This window comes from Eumetopias jubatus, unplaced genomic scaffold, assembly GCF_037043125.1.
Source record: "Eumetopias jubatus isolate StellerSeaLion01/CBP00866 unplaced genomic scaffold, mEumJub1_p1.0 scaffold_1, whole genome shotgun sequence".
In the NCBI taxonomy this organism is placed as follows: Eukaryota; Metazoa; Chordata; class Mammalia; order Carnivora; family Otariidae; genus Eumetopias; species Eumetopias jubatus.
The window spans coordinates 124,819,216-124,834,393 of NW_028274807.1; the positions used below are offsets into that span (position 1 = coordinate 124,819,216).

The 15,178-nt window shown below is 46.9% G+C and overlaps 1 protein-coding gene across 1 annotated transcript in view; it reads right to left on the minus strand.

Moving 5' to 3' along the window:
• EPHB1 (EPH receptor B1) overlaps positions 1–15,178 on the minus strand; it is a 285,610-nt gene that overhangs the window by 61,672 nt on the left and 208,760 nt on the right. Inside the window, exon 9 of the mRNA XM_028099078.2 lies at positions 6,548–6,670. Coding sequence (XP_027954879.2) covers positions 6,548–6,670 — 123 coding nt within the window. The remainder of the gene's footprint in view (positions 1–6,547; positions 6,671–15,178) is intronic.

The window sequence follows — 15,178 nt, forward strand, 5'->3', positions numbered from 1 at the left end:
GCTTGGTTCTCAAGGTGTGGTTTCCGTCCAACAGCAACACCAGGCAACTTGTTAGAAAATGCAGATTCTCCAGCTCCAGCTGGACCTTCTGGGTCAGAAGCTCAGTAGGTGGGGTCCTGTGACATGAGTTTTAATATGCCTCCAAGAGGATTCTGACGCCTGGCTCAAGTTTGAGAACCACAACCCTCCAGGCTGTCCGCTGAGGGTAATGCAGCCAATTCCCGAGACTGTCCTCCAGACAGCTCCTGAAATTATCCCCTACAAGTTTTTAGCTCCTCGCCAGTTCTTCTTTCCTCCTTTCCTTGACAAAATGAGGAAGAGAGAAGAAGTGGTTTGGCAGCATTAAATGCCTCAGCTATTATATAGAAAATCAGAAGGAAAGAGTTTTCAATTTTTGAAAATGAAACATCCAACCTGCCAGCAGGTATTTTGAGTGGTGACTGTTGGCTATGTGCAGTGAGAAGCTACACACAATTGCACTCTCTCTCTCTTTTTTAGCAACAGCATTTTGAAGTCACAAACTGCCTTGGGGGAAAAAAAGGAAAGCAGAGCTTCTAGTTACTAATTCAAGCTTCCACCAGAAAAGGAACTTTTAAAGAATAAATTTAAACTAGGTTTTAAAGTATGATTACCAGCCAGTTTTATCACAGTAGCCTGGGCAAGGTAAGTAGGTTATGGCTAAACCAGGGATAGTAAAACCATGGCAGGCAGTCCGCTACCTCCTAACCCCGCACCCAGGACAGACATTCCTTATTGATCACAGCGCTATTCCTCCTTTTCGGCAGAGCTCCCCAGGTCCCCACTACCGGGCTACTGGAGTTAGCAGATGAAATGGAACCTGCTCGATAGCCATGGGGTCCACAATACTTAATACCTACACGGTGAGAGTGAACGGATTTTCTCTTTTCTTATGGCTGTTCATGGTCATTCGACAACTGCCAACCTGTCGATGACATTGTTTTCATAATGTAAGCAAGCACATACTGAAAATGCTACATATCTTGGTCCTCATTGTTACCCTTCTTAAGGTAGATAGCTGATCGTACTAGAAGAGGAGGACTGGGGGACAGAAGAACTTGCCCTCCCCAGGAAATGTGGGGTGCCTGCCCACTCCCCATGGGCATACTGAATTCTAGGACAGTTTCATCATTGCCAGCAAGGACGTTTGCATATTCCAAACTCCCAGACAGAGTTTACCATCAGAAGTAACATCCCTGTATACTTAACTGCTCTTTTCCAGAACAGTACCCAAAGTGGTAGCTGTGTGGGGGTTACATTCACCAGACCTAGATCAGCCGTGTCTATGTTTCAATTCTTGCTCTATTATTCACTCAGCTGACAGCACCATCTTTGGCAAGCCGTCCTCTGAATGTTTATTTCCTCACCAGTTTAAACACACACACACACACACACACACACACACACACACACACACACACCCTACCTCACATTAAGGGAGTGAAGTGAGACAATGCTTGTAAAGTATGTCCGTGGTGAGTGTTCAATATATGCCAGTTATTTTAATCATAATTCCTTAAGACATCTACTTGATTTCCTCTTCTGGAAACCCTTCCTGTTGTGACTCTTGTCCAGTATTGAGGCCACCCTCATGCTCCCACTCTCACTTTGAATAAGCCCAGGAGAGTCAGGTTGGCAAGTGACCTTTCTACCAAAACACTCCCAAAAAACCCATCTTCTTCAAAGAAGAGAACTGGTGGGCACGGAACTGGCCCCGTTCCCAATCTGTGCACATCACAGATCCCCCTCCCCAGCTCACCCAGCCCTCTCCCCATAAGCCTGCCTCTCTCTCATAAAAAGTTATCTGTAGAAATGCTGAATTGGCAGCTGCTGGAGTCAGAGGAGGAGATTTATTAATAAAATACAATTGCCATATCTTCCTCTGGAAGCCACCTTCTAGTGTCACCTCTACCTACATTTTCATGCACTTGACAGTCATGATCAGGGCTGCTGCATATAGCTACATAGGTTACACATTGCACAAGCCAGACCGCCATTCATGCCGTAGGGCCCAGTTATAGATGGCAGCCTGCTTGATGCTCTGGGTGAATCTACGGGTCGAACTGATCAGAATTAACCCATGAATGGGAGTTGACCTGTGAGATGGTTCCTGTGAGTCCGATTTGTGGTCACAAAGAGCTGATACTTTCCAAAGACTCCAGAGGGCCTATGGCCCTCTTTGAAGAGACCAGTGGTGTCCATTATCTGCAGCGGGGGGCGGGGGGGCAGTGGCCTTCATCTCATTTGGCCCCTTCCGGAGCGCCAAGTGAATCAGGACCCTTCACCTCCCTCTCAGTTCTCTCCATTCTCCTAAGCTCTGCCCAGTTCCCCAAATTTTCCTCCCTGCTCTACTCTCCCCGCCAAGGACCTACTTTCCTTCAACCATAAGCAACAAACTTTTGATAGAGCCCCTGAGTGCCACACCAGGCCAGGCGTGGGACTAACAAAAACCCTGAGGATGCCTTGCTTTCATGGAACTTTGAGCGTGATGTTGAGAGACAGGCAGCTTGAGAAGACCTGGGCACTTGTTACAACTCTTCAGCCTCAATACCTAAACTTGACTCTACTGCCTTCACTCACATGCATGACGGCCAAGCCCTACCCCCGGGGTCTGGCAGCCTTCCCTCCCTTCAAGGGGCTTAATCCCATGCTCCACATTTCTGGCCACAACCTCCGTGTCACATCCCCCGCATCAGCTCCATTCACCATGTTTGGATCCATTCCGGTTTAGATCCATTTAGTTACTGGAGCGCAGCCTGCCCTGCCACCTCCATCCCAGCAGCGGCCATCTCAAACCCTCTCCACGCTTCCAAGCAAAGCCCCACAACTGGTCTCCATGCCTCTGAGGCCACGCATCCTTCTCCATCACCTCCTTCCAGTCCAATCCAGACACACCATCTATCCGATTTGCGTCCCCAGAGCCTCATTCCTATCACCCAGCCTGCTCAGACGCCTACCTAAAACTCACCATCCTCCACAGGATAAAATCCATACCCAAGCCTCTGGAATGCCGGGTCTCAGCCTGATTCCCCAGACTCAATGCTTGATACTGACTGTCAGGAAACATCTCCCTGTCAGCCTTCTCTCCTCCTTGTTCTTAGGATGTGCCACATGGCATGTCAGTCCATCCAAAGCCTCCATATCCTCATGGGCCCCTAAGATCTCTTTTCCCTGGATTCCCTCCTGCCCTCAAGCCTCTCCCCCCATCTCCAGGCCTACGTGTTCTCTAGGCCCCTCGTCTTAGCAGTCAATGGCCCACCATCCTCTTGTGGACGGGCACGGTGTGTGTATTAGACCATCACCCCTACAGGGCAGGCAGTGTTAGGCATCTTGCATTTCCCAGCACCCACCACAGTCCCAGGCACAGGATCAGTGTTTAATGAACGAGGATCTTCTTGAACTCTAAACGGAACCCCTCCTGCAACAATCACAGCCCACTCCTCGGGCTCCACACTCAGCAGGCATAGGTGGGTTCCTCTGCATCCTCTTGAAATAACCTTGCACAGTCTGGAAGGCTGGGGTGTGCTAGTAAGTGTTCAACTACCAGCTCTCCAGAAAGCAAAGAAACAGAGGAACAGACACCTCCCATTTGTAGCATTTGCCAATTCCCGCCGTGTAAATACTTTTCGTGGGGCTGATGTGGCCCTACCAACATGTGTTACTGAACATGGGGCTGGAAAGAGATGTACACAGTCGGCTCTTGTGAGCTGGTACCAGCTGGCCCCAGCAGCCTGCTGCTAGAAGGTCATGTTCATTTCTCTCCTTAAATCATGTAATTTTCCTCTTCTGTCATTGTCTCATTCTCTAATGAGCTTCACAAAAAAACTTGCTCTTTCGACTAGTTTTCATCCTTGAAAGCTCAGGCCAAAGTTATCTCCTTTGTGAAGCCTTCCTGATGTCCCTGCCCATTCCCAGAACAAGGAACTGAGCACTGCTCCGTGTTGGCCCAACATTGCACACGCCTGTTGCAGATGGTGTGAAACAGCGAACACATGACTGGCCTATTTCCCGCTAAGATTGTCAGACCTCTGGGCATGGGAGACGACTGCTGTTTGTCCATCTCCGGAACCCCACATCCAGCATGCAAGGAGTATTCAATAAGAGCTTGTTGAAGGGTGAGGGGGAAGGAAGGAATACACAAGCAAAGAAAGGATGACTAACTTCTGAGTCTTCTCTTCATGTGTTGTTACCATCTGCAACCCTAAGTTTTTGCCCCCTGCTCCCGATCAGCCAGGAGGCTAAGAGCAGGATTGCCAGTAACACTGTATAAACATTACCTTACAAAATTCTTTTTTTTTTTTTAACCTGACCTTCACACCAGCTCTTTTAGCACAAAGTGAAGTCAGTCTCAGTGAGGCAGGGTGTGGGAGAAGCAAGAGTGGAGAGAGGAGAAAAAGTGGGGACTGATTCCAGCTAGGAGTGTCTTCTGTTAAAACTGCATCGAGTTACACATAGTGAATTAACATCCACAGGGATTAGCCCTGGAATTTCTGAATCGTGAGGAGATGAGTGTCTGGTAGAGGGTGATTGGCAGCGACCAGGCACGGGTCTTTACCTGGTGCTGCTGGACGTCTCATGAACTGCTAAATGTATCGATCCCTCCCCACTACCACGTGAGCCTCGGAGAGGACTGACCTTCTCTGAGCAAGATGCACCAACACGGCAGCAGAGGCCCAGGCTACACAAAAAGGGAAAGTGAAGGATGGAGCTGTGCCATCGATTGCCCCTTTATAGGCATCTGGCTGTTGGTGAGCTCACCCCCAATCGTCACTCCCTGGCAGGGTCATAAAGTGAGAAGGCTCTTTACTCTTCCCCTGACAAAGGTGGGAGGGGGCTGATGGGGGCTCCCTGGGGTGAAATGCAGTCCAGAACACATCGCTCGAAGCACATGACATAAATAAAAACATTAAAATCACTAGCACCATTACCACATGACATAACAACAATTAATAACGTGGGGAAACAGGGTGCAGGACTGAAAGCAAGCCTCCCCAACACTCTTTCAAGTTCACTGGAGAAATCTGAGCCCCTAGGAGTAATCCAATTTATCTGGTATCCAGCCTTCCAAGGCATGATCTTTAAATATGTCAGCATCTAAGGAGGAAGAAAAAATTATCTGCACAGAAGTGAAAGTCGTGGTTCAGTAACATATTTAATGAAAGTCAATGGGAAATACGTATAGACTCATGTGGATCAGATTACGGCCAGCTGGCTGGAACTCCTGAGGGGCTGGTGAGAGAGGAGAGGTGTGTCTTGACAGGGGCAGTTCCAGCAGCCCCCACAGAGATGCCATGAGGGTGGAGCTCTTTAAGAGAGAAACCAGAGCATGAAAATGGTGGCCTAATGGGCAAGCTTTCAAATGTGACTTCCAATTTCACAGATGGCTTTGTGACCCCTCTGTGCATTAAGAAGATGCAGTGAATGGAAGGATAGTGACTTTCCCCCTAAAGATAATATACGAAGTGGCTGTCTGTAAGACTTTAAGCATATTTTATCGAGTTAAAACATTACAGGAAGAGGCAACTCCATGGCTTTCCAAATATTGCTATGAATAAAGCACTTCTAAACGGAGAAACTAAAAGGAAGACAACAGCATATGCGTGAAGAGAGCTTGAACAATGGCTAACAAGAACTGGAGAAGAAGGAAAGACAAAGAATTTTGTAGAAGAAAATAAAAGGAAAGAGGACACAAAGCAAGCACAGTTTTAAGAAGATTCAAAACAGGCAGTAGAGGAGGCATAAAGAGATTGCTTATAAAGTGAAGATATTTCGGGATATTTTACTCTTCCACATTAAAAAGGCTGGGTCCACTGCCAAATTGACTCAACTACTGATCCGTTAAGGAAAGATGAAAATTCTAGGTCAGTCTTTAGGTAGGATCTCCTGAGAACATCTCAGGCAGCTAGTCCTCTGTTGGGCTGAGTTTCTATTCCAATGCAATACGATGGATGAGAGCATGCATGTTTCTCGGAAGTGAAATCTGTCTTGGGTTACTGTCCATATCATAGATCTTTTGTAGGAAATACAGTTAGGGGTGGGTTTTCTTCCAGAAACAGTGGTCCCTCTTCAATTCATCAGGTTCTGTCTCCAATTGCGTGTATATAAGAAAAGGAGAACTGAAAGTTTGGGAAGAAATCTTGATCCAGAGCCATGGAAATATCAGTGAGTGAGACATTAAGTCCAGCTTCTAAAAATTTCTGTTTCTTTCAGTCTTCTCAACTGTGTACCCTAGACCTCTCTCTTCATCTGCATTTGGTAGTCCATTTCCAGAGCTATGTCTGAATCTTTCAAAATTACAGCTGACCTCTCTCCAACACCGGTCAAGCTTGGCCACCATGATGAAGGTCCCCAAAAGATCCCTAGACACACATTGTAGATGATTCAGACTCATCTTCTGGGGAGAAAGATGTTAGAGGCTCTTTTCTCAATGGGATGACTTTTTATGCTGAAAGAGAACACCTTGCACGGTGGTAAGAAGATGTTTGGACACCAAGAGAACAGAAACAAGGGGGAGGGGGGAGAGCCATACCTGCTCCGATGACCTCTTCGATTTTCACAAAAGATACATCAATCTCCTTGGCAAACTCCCGGACAGCTTCGTTGGGGTCCTCATAAGTGAAGGGGTCAATGTAGATCTTCATCCCTGGGGAGCCTTATTAGAGGAGACAAGCAGGGTTAACATCCCAAAGAGGACACGGTGGTCAGTAAGTCCTGGCTGTTGTCCCTAGCTCCCCTACACACCAGATTGCTTCTTTATGCCTGGCTGGGCCTTCCCATGTCCCTTCCCTCTGAGCTACACTAGCTTGGTTCTCTGTCCTCTACTTCTCCTCTATATTTTCTTCTCTTTCTGAGCTCTTGATGAAATGCGGAGCAGATTACTTATAAATGACAGATCGGGACCAGTTCCCACAATGAGCGCTCACAGAAGGCAAAGAAACTGATTGATGCCAACCAAATGCATTAGCAGAAAAGTGGTGGTAAAATGGTAGGGTAGATATCAATATTTATCAACTTGACAACTCTTCTGAGTGGAGGCCACCGTTAAGGTTATAACTGACGGCCGTGGCCAAGGCTGCAAGAGGGATGAGGCTGGATTAAAAAAAGAGAGAGAGAGAGAAAGAGAGAAGGAGAAATTGCTATTACAAAAACCCCAAGTTAGAAGTGTCAAGACAGAATACCAGAAGAGAAAACGTGAAGAGAAAAGCTTAGAAAATACTGATAAAGAGCAAAGTCTACAGAGAAAAAAAAAAATGAGGTGGAATGAAAGAAAAATGGTAGTGAACGTCCATGCCCTCAGACACACAGAAGTATGAAAAACGAATAAAATGGTGAATGAGAAATACAAAAAGGAATATAGACTTTGTCACTGATGGTTAGAATGGCAAGATAAATAGGTGTGCATGGGGACAAAATAGAGAATTGTCACTGCAAAAAACATACATTCAAAAAGTGGAGGAGAGGGGACAAAAAAGGAAATGGAACCCAAGAAACAAATGGATTCACTCACAATGTAATTTTCAACATGTCAGATGTGTCACTAGGCAAAGTCTACACACTGTTTCCTCAGTGGTGGTGTGGTGAGCAGGAGAGGACTTTGAAAGCGACACCACAGGGTCCAGCATGGCATCCTTGTGAGGGGGAGGCAGTTTGCCTGCCCGCTGCTGCTGTCTGGTCGATGGAAGAGTCAGGTCAGCAGGGCAGGCAGGTCTGCAAAGGCACAGGTGCCGAGCGCCCACAGTCAGGACCCAAGTCTGAGGTTGGGACCTCCTGTCCCTACTGCGCCTCATCTCGCTGACTTGCAGCCCTATATGCAAAGTCTAGTTCTGACATTTATCATCCAAAAAAATCTGAGGACTCTACAGCTCCCCCAAGTTCGTGTTGCTTTGGTCATAATTCAGGCAAGGATTCAAAGTGCTAGAATCCAATCCAGAGGGAGAATGAAGATACAGCAAAGAAGTGAAGGGTTGTTTTTTTTGTTTTTGCTTTTTCGTTTTTTTAAGTCAGAGAGAGCCAGGTGCCATGCCCAGAAGATCAACTCTTTCTGAAAGATGGTTCATTCCTAGTCACTAAATAAAATCACTCCTAGCATGCTATGCTGTTTGCTTTAGGATGGTCAACACCATGCTAGAATGCTCCTTGGAAACTTAGGAAGAACAACATTGACTTTGGCATCTGCCGACTGAGATTTGGACAAAGCAAACAGAGAGATCCTCACCTTTACGTACAATGTTCTAATCCCTGGGGAATGTGGGGGGAGGAGAAAGAAAGAGAGAGAGAGGCAGGTGTTCTACTTTGCTAACAGTGGACTAAAAGGAAAGTAGGGATGGGGCTCAACTCTTTCTCATTTGGTATGAAGAACAAGTGAAGAGCAAGAGCCATTGAAACCAGACTGAAAGTGTCTAATGAAGTCAGATCAGCATCTCCAGGCAGCCAAACTTTGGGTTCCACCAGAAGCAACCCTTGGGACAAGGTTCTGAGAGCCAAGTGGCTTATCTGAAAGATGATTCCATAGCAGTAGGGACAGGTGAGTGGGGAAGTAAGATCAGGCAAGGCAGTCAGCCTAGAAAAAGTGTGTTCTCAAGCCACTTCCCACCGCGGGTAACCGAAGCAGGCTTAAGCCGCCCCAGGGAAGCTGTGGGAGTTGGTGTGCGTGAGCACATGCTTCACAGTTGGCCCACCCTGGATGGAGGGAGCTGTGCTATTACCACCCAGGTTCCCACAAGCCTTTGGTGGGGGCTGATCAGCCTGCTGCGCAGGTGAACAGGGAGCCTCCATGGCCAGAGAGAGCTTTTTAGGGAGGAAACACAGATGGGGCAGGTGGAAGTTGGTAGCATGAGCTGAAGGGGTGAGGGCAGGAGGTAAGGCAACCACAGACCCACTCAAAATGCCAAGCGGACAGCAGGTCAGTGTCACAACCTGTGAACTTCCCCAAATTCCGTGCTGTGCGGAGATGAGAGGAGGCTGAGACCCAGAAGCTGGGGTCGAAAGGCGAGGACAGAATCACAAAGCCTCTTACTAGCCTGGCGTAATGGAGCAAAGCCACATGCATCTTTTAGAACAGGCCTCTCCTCTGCCAGTGGCGAAGCTAGCAGCTCCTTCCCACAGTGACTGTGATATTACAGAACATATTGCAAGTGACATACCCAGCACAGCGCCTGATGTACACAGAGGGCTCGCACACTGACGCTCTCGTGATGATTATCAGTAAATGGTTCTAGGAAGTGTTTGGGGAGGTAGGAAGAGGAAGCAAGGTGGTGTGGCCAGTGGGGGATGTCAGCCACTTAGAGTTATATTTGTTACTTTAAAAATAACTACCTTGTTATTTTAGATCAAGGGCTTTTAAACGATGTATGCTAAGCTGTCCTATAGGAACTCTTCCACAAAGACTAATTAAACAATCTAGAATGTGCAGTAATGAATGGTTTGCAAGTACAGACACATATAAGGATGAAGGAGAAAGGATTCTGAGTTAATGAGCTTTACAGATATTAGCCCCCATCCATTCTGGGAAGGACCTATTCCCAGAGGGCAACGGCTCATCTCCTGATGGGGCTGGCATTCTTCCAGGCCAGGAACAGGCAACCAAGTGCACCAAGGTGGGAGCAAGTTCACAACTCAATGATGGGTGCAGTTTACTCGCACGGAGAGGTTTGCTACCTTGCTGGCTTGTAGGAATGGGAGCGGGGAGGCACACGCGTGATGTCACAGCTGATCTGGGGCCAGGGGTCCTGACTGTTAGTAAAGCCCTTCACGAGCAGCTGAGGGGGCTGCATGGAGGAGCCCAGGAAGAGAGAGGCAGTATGCCTGTGAAGTTCTGCTTCTGTGCAGTAGTAGGAATTAGGACTTGTTTTCCCTGAAATTGAAGATACCATTGTCACATCGAGGAAGGGAAACTGAAATCAAAAGTCTACCAAACGGCTCAGACTTGGTGCTTTTCTCCTGATGGGGATCTGAAAAGGAGGGTCCTGGCCTAACTCTTCCGGCTGGGGGCAGGGATCCAGCAGTCGAAATCGGGAGAGTGATTTGACCGAGCACGTGCCCATCACGGCTCCCCGGCATCTACCTCATCCTGGAATAACACCGCTCTCCAGGCCTCTCTCCTGCATTACCGCTAGGCTTTCTCAAGTCCCAGAAGATGATGAGAAAAAAAAATGCCTTTAGCTAGGCAGAACAGGTCATTTGTCTTTTGGCTCATTTTGTGTTTCTGCATAAATCCTGCATCAGCCTGTTCCTGCTCCCACTTGCCAGTGAACAGTTTTTAATTATCAGGAAAATGGTATTTAGTGCAATGAATCACCAGACAGTGAACAAGGAATTCAAGTCAGCTGCGGAGTCAGGCAAACATTTGGAGACGGGGCTCAGAAATTGTTCTCAGATTATGAGTGTTGGGAAAATATTATCAGTGGTAGTAATAATAATATCAGATGCAATATAGCTCATAATATAAGGCATTTTATAATGCTCTGTACGGTGTTTTACATTATTATTGTTGTTAATATTATATATTTATGCTATTTTTATAGTTAACTGATTTTGTTTCTTATTTTTAACATATGTTACATACCTTTGGCACAAAAGTAATGTGTACAGATCTAAACTTCTGATTTCTAGTGCCTTGAGAGAGAGAAAAAAATCTTCAATTTTATGATCTTCTAGCTTACTAATTTCTATTAACTAATTTGCAGGTATGTTTGTTCTTTGATTTCAAAACCCATTTATGCTATGGCTAGGGGGTGCAGCCCGGGCTGCCTCCAACCTTAAAAGCCCATAGTCCCAGGAAATTAGCCAAATCTTACCCATCAATGCATGCTTTAGGCATAGAAGTCTGGGGACAAATGACTTAGCCACTATCCAGAGCCTTCTTGTGTGGCACAGAACACTCCTGGAAGGAGAAGAAACTCTTGGCCATTGTTAGAGACCCTACATCACTCCATCATGGGGCTCTCAAAAGGGAAGCAGCTGGGACAAATTCTGGGGATGCTGGCAGATGTGTGGGGTGTTTCTAAAAAGTCAGTTAGACCTACTTGCAAGTGCCAGGGTCTCAGGGCTGAGCAGAAGCAGGCTGGGAAAGGGCCAGTTCTAAATGATGGGTGACAGGAGGATTAAGAGCTAAAGGAGAAGATGGAGTGCTCCTCTTCAGCCCTCTCGCGTACTCAAGAAAGTACAAAATCAGTGCCACGGACATCTTGGGGGTCCATGGAGAGCAGACAGGCTGAGAAGCTTCAGGCGTGCCAGGAAGAGCCTGATGCCCTCCTGCTGGCTGAGGATTCCTAGAATCCCACACTATGGCCCCAGAGAGGTAGTGACTTAGCTTGTTCTCAGTCACTGATATCTTGTGTCCCGGCAGGTTTGACAGAGCCATGGGAAAGAGCTAACTGTGCTTCCTCGGGCCCCATTCTGGATCCAAGGCAGACTTTGTCATCTTTGTGACTCACCTAAATTTGGTCCAGATATCTAAGCATAGGAGGGAAGCAGTTTAGGGATCGGCACATAAAATCCAGTCCCTGGGAGGGACTTCATCCAATGCTCTGCCTCAGTACATTGATCACCCCTCATTTGTCTCAATGTTGACAAGACACTGTTCTAGGGACTATGGGAGCTATAGGAAAAGCAAAGCTCATAAGGTTCTTCTGATGATGAAGACCTGAAATACCTGGAGAACAGTGCTGGAGAGTCTGGAATCGGGAGCCCACACCTGGAAATGAGCTATAAATGCAGCAGAAACCAGAGAAGGCAGAGGGCTATGGATGCCAGCATTCCAGGTCACAATCCAAGAAGGACAGGTCCCGTGGTCATGCACTGGGGAGGGAGAAGCCTGGAGTATCTAAAACAAAGCTCAGATGGGGCGCCTGCGTGGCTCAGTCATTAAGGGTCTGCCTTCAGCTCGGGTCATGATCCCAGGGTCCTGGGATCGAGCCCCATATCGGGCTCCCTGCTTGGTGAGCCTGTTCTCCCTCTGCCTCTTCTGCTCCCCCTGCTGTACTCTCTCTCTCTCTCTCTGTCAGATAAATAAATAAAATCTTAAAAAAAATAAAATAAAACAAAGCTCAGAGAGAAGCCCACCATGGCATGAATGAGGAAAGCGTGACCAGCTTCAATGTGGCGGGAAGAGGGGACCAGCGTGGCAGAACAGTGATGTGCTAGCACGGGAGGGCCTTGACTGCGAAACCGAAGGCATTAAGATCGGTGCCATCGGACACACAGAGCTGACAACTGTTCCATCTGAGGGACTCACTAAGAACAAGGCCCTGGGGAATTCCTTTTGCTGGTGGGCTGCCGTGTTCACATGGATGTCGTGGGGAAGGGGCTGGAGGCGGGCAAAACAGCTATGGGGTTGTTGCAGTAATTAAAGCGCAAGGTAGAGTCTTCAACCAGTGTGCTGCAATAAGAACAACAGAAGAGGCGAGAGAAATTTCAAAGGGAGGATTGATAGCACTTGGTGAGCATTTAAATATGGGGAATTAAAGAGGGATGAGAAGAATCCAAATCAATGCCAAGACGTGTGGAATAAAGCGGTACTGTTAACCAGGTAACGGACTTTGGGCAAGAAACCCCGTTGTTAGGGAAGTCTGCACACGTGTTTTTACACTTTGAACGCACAGGTGAAGTATGCGAGTGCCTAGAAGTCAATCATAAAGCTCAGAATGGAAACAGAGCCGGACGTCTAAATCTGGAGTTATGGATTGAAGAGGCACACGGGTGGTGGTTGAAGCAGTTGGCATGATGGGCAATTTCTTGGAGTAAACCTACTGGGAAAGCTTGGTAGAAACGAGACACAGTCTGTTCTACCTGCTTCTGAGGGCCAAGATCAGGGCAATAGGGAGTTGGTTTTTTCCAGGAAGAAGCAGAGGTCATGGGTGCCCAGCCAGGGTGTGATAAAGAATCTAAGAGGGGAGCCCCAAGGGAGGAAATGAGCCTAAGTGGAAAAGCAGGGGATCTGAGGAAGATCTTCCTCCTTCCTTGTATTTGGAAGTTTCACCATATTTTTAAAAAATTTGTTCTTAAAACCACAGTAATTGCCTCGTATGTATCTCCAGGAGAAGGAAAGTAGGCCACAGGCTACTTGCTATTGAGGAAGGTACTTCAGGAAACAGTGTAACATCTCCCTGCTCCTTGGTTTCAATGACCAGCACAGGAAGGGCTTTCCAGGTAAGGCCCGCTGGTTCTGGGCCATCAAAGCCTTGTTGGCAACCCAAAGGCAACAGCCATGGAGTTGCTCATTAAATTTCCTTGACATTTAATAAGCACCCACTGAAAACTCTGCCACCTTTTGCCCTTGGGGCCCTTCGCTCTGTGCCTCATAGGCCCTCATTTACTCACGACCAGTTACTAATGCTCCTGTTACCCCAGAAGAGGCAACCAAAGTATCCAGTCTGTCTCTTCCTCCAACAAGTCCACCTGACCTTCACCCTGGTGCCCAAGGTCATTTCCAGTGGGCTGGCTGCTGGTCCTCTATAGTTCTGAAATACATCTCCCACCCAGAGTTAGGAAGGCTGAGCGTGGAATCTTGGAGCGAAATGTGTTCCTGGGCTAATCTAGTCCAATCTCCCACCCAGAGCTAGGAAGCCTGAGCATGGAATCTTGGAGCGAGATGTGTTTCTGGGTCTAATCTAGTCCAATCTCCCACTTAGAGCAGCAGTTGGCTCCACAACATCCTTTACCGATCGCTATCTAGCCTGCGCTTGAATGCTTCCAGGAACAGAGAGCTTACCTCCCCACAAAGCTGCCTGGCTCTGTGTTGGGCAGTTCCAGTTGGGTGGGGGTGTTCTCTCCTGAATCAAATGTCTGCCTACTCTGATCTTTCCTTCGATGGTTCCATTTAACTTCATGAAGCACAACAACATCTTCTCCTTTCCTTTGCCCTAAAGGTGTCGTGCTTGATCCCTGCCCGTGTTTCTCCCGCACTGAACAGGTGTTTCCAAGTTTCTAAGGTAAGAGATCAGGACTTGCCACTTTCCACAAGCAGGCTGCTTTGCCAAAAATGTTCTTCTTGAAATGGGGTCCTCAGAACCAAGAACATCACTGTAGATGTGTTCTTACTATCACAGAGGACAGCATGTCTGTGTATCACCTCCTCTGATCTGGGGACCACAGAGTGAGACAGATCTGAGTTTAAAACCTTGTTTTGCAAATCACTAGCTCCAAGATTCCGGACAGGTTACCTGTCCTCTCTGAGGCTGTTTTTTTCACATGTAAAATCTACCTCATGGGACAGTTATGAGGCTTAAATGAATTAACAGAGGTAAAGTGTTTAACACAGTGAGTACTCAAAACTGGACATTATTTTTACTATTGTTTTACATCAATAACATTGCTTGGCCTTTTACTCCACTATGTATCACTCATATTAAGCATGTGGTAAACTAAATACCTACACATTTTCACACAAACGAATAGCAAGTCAGGTCTCCTTTCTGTGTTGCTTTATTTTCGTTTTAGCCTAAACACTAGATTCTAGATTTATCCCTCTAACATTTCATCTTGCAGATTTCAAATTAGCATTCAAAGCTGTCGGATAGTTCTGAATTTTGATTGTTTTACATGGTGTTAGTTATGCTCTCCAACTGTTACCTCCAAACTTGATAAGCATCCCTAGGCTTGCTTGCACCTGACTCGTGAATTTAAAAAACAATCAAATGAATGGAGATTGAATTGGACAAAGATTAGAATAAAGCTAGTGACTTCCTTCCTGGCTGACAGAGTCACTAACCCACTTTCTTTGCGTATGAAGACAAGTTCTGTACTCACTTTAGACGCTTTCCCCTAGGAGATCATCAAATATTTTTGCCAAAATAAAAACTCACTACATCTGCAATTCCTCTTGAAATTACTAAATGTATAACTCTAGTAAATGAGATGAGGTCCTCATTTTGTTTTCTTAATAATCCTCTGTGTTTCCCAGTGGTCACTGAATTTGGTTGTAAATGCCCAGGACCCACGTGCTTTGGTCTCTACAAGCATTTGGCAGGGATCAAGCTCACAGTCCCGTTCTGTCATCTCAGTGTTCTGTCCTCTTGCCCTAGGTGGAAATTATAGCTTTTGTCAGTCCCTGGGCACATACCCTATTTGGTTTTGCTTTTCTCAAGGCTTAAGAATAGCTCTGCGACTGTATCGGTAGTTGCCTGCAACACGGAGATGGTTATGTTAGGGTTGCTTCCTG